At 36.4% G+C, this 6,838-nt stretch overlaps 1 protein-coding gene and 1 long non-coding RNA gene across 2 annotated transcripts; both read right to left on the bottom strand.

The window, feature by feature from the left end:
* Positions 1–48: 48 nt before the first annotated feature.
* LOC103991764 (proteasome subunit beta type-6) lies at positions 49–6,097 on the bottom strand. The gene is made up of 8 exons (XM_009411311.3): positions 5,902–6,097; positions 5,691–5,767; positions 4,194–4,249; positions 3,839–3,911; positions 3,270–3,381; positions 2,166–2,239; positions 1,089–1,163; positions 49–552 (listed from the first exon to the last, which is right to left on the bottom strand). Exons 1-8 carry the CDS (start codon positions 6,002–6,004, stop codon positions 418–420), a joined length of 705 nt encoding a protein of 234 aa, XP_009409586.2. The 5' UTR covers positions 6,005–6,097; the 3' UTR covers positions 49–417.
* LOC135642641 (uncharacterized) lies at positions 1,674–2,058 on the bottom strand. The gene is made up of 2 exons (XR_010498021.1): positions 1,920–2,058; positions 1,674–1,802 (listed from the first exon to the last, which is right to left on the bottom strand). It is a non-coding gene; the product is annotated as an uncharacterized LOC135642641 (long non-coding RNA).
* Positions 6,098–6,838: the final 741 nt, after the last annotated feature.

Below are 6,838 nucleotides of genomic sequence, written 5' to 3' on the forward strand. Positions count from 1 at the left end.
TGTGGGTGGCCTAACTAGCATTATCTTAGAACGAAGAGACTTGTTGCATGTATAATTTGTTCACATTTCATAATATTTTTTTGGCTACATAAAACACAAGTTCATCTTCACAAAACGAATCCAGTCATATTCGTTCGTTAATAATGAGACCGTGCAAAAAGATGGATTTAATTTGCCCACTGGTGGAGACGTGGAAGAAGGGGCATAAGGAAACACGTCCACACGCTAGAGACAACATTCTTTTCACGGATGCACTTAGCCAAGTCTCGCTACTGCTGTATTCCTCGAAACCCAACAAGAGTATATTGGTGAGCTGCCTATCTACTAAGCAAGCAAACACCAATTTCGAAAGGAACATTGATGGCATCCAAGTCGAGATAGATTCTAAGAACTGGAGCAACTCGGGAGACCAAGAAATCATGTGCTCATAGGCTCGGGGCTGCTGCTGGCCAAGAGGATGTCTAGTAGCGAGTTGTGTGGCTCCAGCTCTTCATGCCACAGGGGGAGCGAGTCGCCGGTGTAGAAGTTCTTCGTAACACCATCAGCATTGATCTGCAAATCCACAAGCAAAATGAGTGCAACAAATATGAGCTACGCTGAGGCTGCAGAAATTTTTAAGTAACCACGAACTACTTATGCATGAGCTGAAGAATTGAGACTTCTCCATAGAACAAAGAAAACTGAATCAACATCCATTTGTTTAATGGTTTTAGCAACAACCAACTCGCAGACCAATCAATCAGTTGATCTACTAGATTTGGCATTTTCCAATGAAAATGTGAAAATCAATTACACTAACAAAAGTCAGCAGGAGTTTCTTCTTGAAACTAGCTATGAAGGGCATGGTGTCAGATTCAAATAAACACACTTTGCAAAAGCTCAAGGTAACAATTTGGGTTGCTTAAACAATTATTGTGAAACCATTAGAAATGAAAAGTTATGCAGATATGCCTTAGAAAACAAAAGCACCACGATTCATCTTTTTGGCACCCTTCTAATCAAATACAAGGGTAGAATCTTTAGCAGGAATCCATGAAACCTTTGCACGAAAGTTAGTTTTGTATGATATACATAATGAAGATACTCACAGTAACAGTACGCACAACACCTCCACTGGCCCCATCACGTGCAATAGCAAGAGAAACTGCCTTCACCACTAATTTCTGCATTTTGGAAAAACAAAGCATCATAAAATCACAAGATAATTTCCTGCTGATGATAGTTAAAACAACCAAAAATTGTCTGCATATAACAGTGCAACAGACAAGCAAATGAAGAAAGATTAATATTTACCATAAATCATTCATGCAGGAACATTATCATATTAAATCAGCATCACTTAAGTAGTAATTCCTGACAGGAAAGATCTGTACTTCTTTTAAATCAAAATCATGATTTGCCTACAGTTGGTCTGAACAGAAATAATTTCTAGAGAAAAAAGAAGCAGCAGCTGTTTAACCTTGGTAGGTTTAACACTTAAAGCTAGTTGGTTAATTACATTTGTTCTTTCAGTGTTCCCATCTTCCAAACAGAAAGCCAAAACATTATGTAAAAGTACAAAGTTTAATAAACTGACCAGCAGCATATACTAAAATTTGCTATTTAACTCCTTTCATAGTTCTGAAGGGGAGGACAAACAGCAAGTATATTAAACAATGAATGGTAACAATGGAGGACAAGTAATAAGAAGGTTCTGATTCCACATGGTTTATTATAGCCTTATGTAAGACTTCTTGTTATATCCTTTAGGAACATAAATTTACAATCTTGTACTTCATCAATAGTAGATTGTGGATATGTGCCTAGACAAGATAGTACAACAATAAAAGATCAGTTCATGAGCACTCCCTTGCTTGAACTTCAACTTGAATAAAGAAATGTCTTGTATGCTTAACAAGATACAAAGTGCCTTGAAGTACCCGTCATCTAGAATTGCCCAAACATCCTGAGCAGCAAGGGCAACTAACCAGACTGATCCTGCTAGAATTGGAGATCTAGATCAAGAGTATTTGATGTGGTGATAATAAATAGCTATATAAGCTGCCACCTACTCAAGACATCTGACAGAATTTGATCTGTAATTGTGTGATAACACAGGAACAAGATCTTTTGCAAATCATATTGACACTAGAGATATCAGGCACAAAAGTCAATATTTTGCATACCTCTGCTTCATCTTTGCTCATTCCTTCCTTCCATGCTTGATCAAAGAAACCATAAAGATAGGTTGAACCAGATCCTGTTATGAGTACACATTTATATTCAATAACAAGGTCGACCAATGGTATTACGAAAACAAGAACAAGGCACCATTACACAATATCTAAATTCTAAGGCTAATGACACTCAAAAATCTCAAAAACATTCATAAAACAATGTGCTTTGACCTTCCACTATGTGTATCCTGCTATTTACTTGACTAAAATCAGAAATGCAGAAAGTCCCCAAACATAAATAATAAACATAGACCACAAATTCCTACAATGTTTGATGTTATTGTCATTTAGTTTAGGCGCAACTGCTCCATCAGCCATTAATCCTTTGGCAATGCATATTGATCAAGTGGTCTAACCTCAAGTATGTATGCATATATAGTGCATGTAGCTATGTACTAGTAAATCACTAAAATTTAACATAATATTATTAGACACACAAGCGTAATCAGCAATTTTAGCTATGTGAGTAGGAGTCGAGCATTATTTTACCATCTAACAAATGCTTTTTGGTTATTTGTCAGCAACAATGTTGTCATTTCAAACGGTTCATAAAAATGAACCATATTACCAGTGACAATCCTATTAAAGTTGGTTATTTGTCAGCAACAATGCGAATTTATCTAATCTATTATAAGAATGTTCATATTAAAGTAGCCCAATCCTGACCGTAGAATGGATCAGATCAAAATTGGGGCATGCCTTACAGAAGAAGGACTAATACGCCTGGATTTGGGCTGAAATTGTCAAAAAAAAAAAAAGTTTCTTAATATTCTCATGAGCCCACTATAGGGATCCATTTTCAGCACTTATGAATGGCATATCACACAAACTTTTTGCTTGAAAACTATAATGATACTGAATTTTCAAAATCAAGCCCTGCTTTGCAGCATAATCAGTATCCAAACTTTTTTGCTTGAAAACTATAATGCTACTGAATTTTCAAAATCAAGCCCTGCTTTGCAGCATGTAGTATTATATATGAACTATGCATTATGCAAAACGAAGCAAACGAGAATAAACATCCATTTCAAGAACACTGATTGTGATACACACCTCCAATAGCAAAAGGTTGCTTCAAGATTGTCCCTCCAAGGGGCACAGAATATATTTGACCTCCTTCATACTTATCCCATCCACCAACAATGACACCCATTTGCAGCATGTTCTAGAAATGTTCATGACACAAGTTAGACAATGTATATACTATGTTGCGAAAAATAATTAAAAGCAGAAATACAAAAGAAAATGTATGCAGCTAATATAAAAGGATCAGTCAGTTCAATATTTCATTCAACTCCTTTTTCATGGATAAGGTATGAGACAAAAACTAAAGCAAAATTAGTAATAAGAGGTCCCATATTTCATATTATGATACAGCAAAACACATGGAATGGTTCAAAACTGCATAAAAGGAGACCCAGTCTAATATCAACTTTATTGGTTTGGCATTTAGTAATGGCACAAGAAGATAATAATCTCACAGGTGTATAGTTACATGATATACTTCTTATCATACCATTGTTTATGTAAAATAAATAAGCACCATAATTCTAATTTATAATAGATTAACACTGACAACAAAAATAAAACTTTTTTCTATAACAGAAGTAAAATGTTGATACCTTGTTTTGATATGACAATAATCTAACTAGATTAGCTGCCACCTTGACTGTCGCAGGCTGCCCAAGTTGAATTCTGAAACAAATATGGAAGACCAGTTAAACCAAACCAGCATTACAGCAATAAAAATAATCAGCTAAACCTCTTCATGGATACTTGGTGATAATCCTTGGCAAAATTCAAAGAATAGAGTTTCTGTTGATAAACTAATTTCAAATTGTAAGCTCCACTTGATAGCTTATGATATAAATCCTTACTAGAGTTGTGAAATTAATAAAAAAAAATGGTTTGAAGTATCTATTAAGTGGATTTTTTGTTAAACCAGAAAGAGAAAGAAGGGAACATTGATAAACTCACGTGTGTTGATGAAGGAAGTATCTGACATAATCAGAGATAACCTGGGAATCAGCGGCCTGAAAGGAATCACGAACTTTTAGTAGCTTGCTTTCGTCAAGAAAAAAGTCAGAAAACTAGGTAGACTAAGTAATGATGTCTCGATAAGAAACTGATTATTCAATAGTTGATGATGCTTGTATAAGGAGAAGCCTTAAGTTACCAAGCAGCTTGTAGAAGGAGAAACCTTAAGTTACCAAGCAAAAAGCGGATATTGATTAACATATAAACTACAACAAAAAAAAAATTCTTCTGAAATTATAATGAAACAAAAAGAATATATAATGCATCATAGGGTTAGACCAGGATTTTGGTTTACTCAGTTTTAATTAAGTATATTATTTATTATTTTATCTAATAAGTTTCAAGTTTATCTTTTCTTTGACAGGTAAATTAGGGCACAACTATAGATCTTAGGGTTCTAATTGGAGTTTTTCCTTAATAGTTGACTTAACAGAGATGGAAAACAAGTTTATCTTGGGAATTTAAGAAAAGGAAACGGAGATTAAATGTTACAACAGATTGAAATTGTCTTGAAGCCAGGAGAGAATGCAGCTGATACATACGATGCAATTAGCTGCCTGATTGGCCTCCATATATGTTGTCGGACTCTTGTTGTAATCTATGCTCTTACCACTACCGCTCAAAGTTATGCCTCTTGACATCCAGTATTTGTCTTACAGATGGTCCAAATATAATTTGTTGTCTCAAATATAACAAATTAATAATACGATAACAAACACCACAGTATATCAAATGCAAGTAGAAACAGCACAGTTGAAAATGGAGAGAAGATTACTTAAAAATAGACATCATCTGCAACTGCATTGTAAGGTCCCAAATTTTTTTCCATACACTAATATGCTCAAAACTAAGCAGAAGAAGAAGAAGAAGAAGAAGAAGAAGAAGAACTACTAAGCATGGCCAGGAACTAACGGAATTTAGCTTTATAAACACACTCATAAGACCATATTTTTTTCCATACACTAATATGCTCAAAACTATAACTGCATCCAACAAATAGTTCAGCATGTCATAGATAACATTTGCATTGTCATTTTGGAAAGGTTAAAACCATCTTAACTACATGTTCCAAGATAAGTCCTCTTTACATAGTGATCCACTTAATATCCACAGAATATATAACACAAGCACGAATTCTGTTTCTACCAAGAACACGAGAAGCAACACACCGAAACTCACACCGAGGGAAGGAATTTCAATAATAGATCAATCAGACAATTAAAGTTTCTCTAGTAGTAGCAAATCGACCAGGCGCGTACTCAAAACAAGACAAAGGAAAACCAATTAGGCTGTAAAGCAATGTCAGGAAAACCGATTCCAACACCAATCGTGTCAAATTGATTTGCCACAATCAAGAAACGAAACCAAATCAATCACTAGCAAGATGCGATCTTGATGCATGCGATTCGCGCGCAAGAATGTAAAAGCAAGAATTACCGATCCAGAACGGCAAATGTAGACATTATCCGTCAGCTGGGTGATCTTATCCGACGCCCGGTTAGCAACGTACATCCCTGTGGGCAAAATCCAAACACGTCAAGAAAGGGACAAAAACAAGAGAAAACCTATGAGAAACCCCACTAAATCCGAAAGAAACAGTTGCGGTAAACAAAGATTTCAATAATTTTCTCCTCGCGTAGGCTTGGACCTGTGCTCGTCCTGGAATCGGCGCCGAGGACGACGCCGCCGTTGTATGTGACACCGATGATGGTGGTTCCCATCGAATGGGGCGCGCTGAGATCAATATCCATCGCAGATACCTACGGCTAGAACAAGAAACGAGAGAGGAGGACGAGAAGGCCCAAACCCTAGAAAGAAGTCTTTACATCGAGCCGAGCGAGACATAAAACGAGGACGCGACGGAGAAACGAAAGCCATCCGTCACGTAAAGGTCACGTGATAGATAGGCCGGGTCTAATGTGGTCAGATAGACGCCCAAACCCGGTCGGTCAAAAAGCGGTTCGGGTCACCATATATTTGAACCCGACCCGATTCGTCCCGATCTGACCCAGAACATTTGGCGGTATGGTTTCCTTGCATGTCCATCTTCTTGAGCTCGGGTTGACGGAGAAGGTTTCCCAACGATGGCATGCATTTTGACGATAGAAAAGTAGACGAGTTAATTCCTTTATTTTATGTACTGTTGTTACATGTTCTCTTCCATTTTCCATGGTCAACTTTTCCATCCTCTAAAAGTCTACTTCGATGGGCAATTGATATGAAGATCATTGTAGTGTTTAGCATCAATATGTAGGCATCGATGTTAGTAAATGTTGGTTGGTTTATCTTATAAGGAAATAATAAATGCGGTAGAAAGTTGTTAAGAGGCTCAAGAATGATGGCAAGGATGACAAGCTTTGGTTGAGGCTATAGAAGGTGGAGTTGTATAGCATAAAGAATAGTAAAGAAATTGATTTCATTGTTATACGTTGTAATTTATGCATGTTACGAGATGAATCAAAATCTTAAATCAAAAGTAATTATAATAATTCTCTCTGTCTAACTTAGGGATGAATACAATAGTCAAGGATTTGTGTAGGTGTACTTCCGATCAAAATCACAGATATGAATTGGTGCGAACATAA

This window comes from Musa acuminata, chromosome BXJ3-7, assembly GCF_036884655.1.
Source record: "Musa acuminata AAA Group cultivar baxijiao chromosome BXJ3-7, Cavendish_Baxijiao_AAA, whole genome shotgun sequence".
Lineage (NCBI taxonomy): Eukaryota > Viridiplantae > Streptophyta > Magnoliopsida > Zingiberales > Musaceae > Musa > Musa acuminata.

What these genes read in the sequence shown, in the direction of transcription:
- LOC103991764 (XM_009411311.3), bottom strand. Translation starts at nt 6,004, where the DNA reads ATGGATATTGATCTCAGCGCGCCCCATTCGATGGGAACCACCATCATC. An exon ending in TATTGTCATATCAAAACAAG is followed by an intron (nt 3,382 to 3,838) that starts GTATCAACATTT and finishes GAACATTTCTAG; the next exon opens with AACATGCTGCAAATGGGTGT. An exon ending in TGAGCAAAGATGAAGCAGAG is followed by an intron (nt 1,164 to 2,165) that starts GTATGCAAAATA and finishes TCCAAAATGCAG; the next exon opens with AAATTAGTGGTGAAGGCAGT.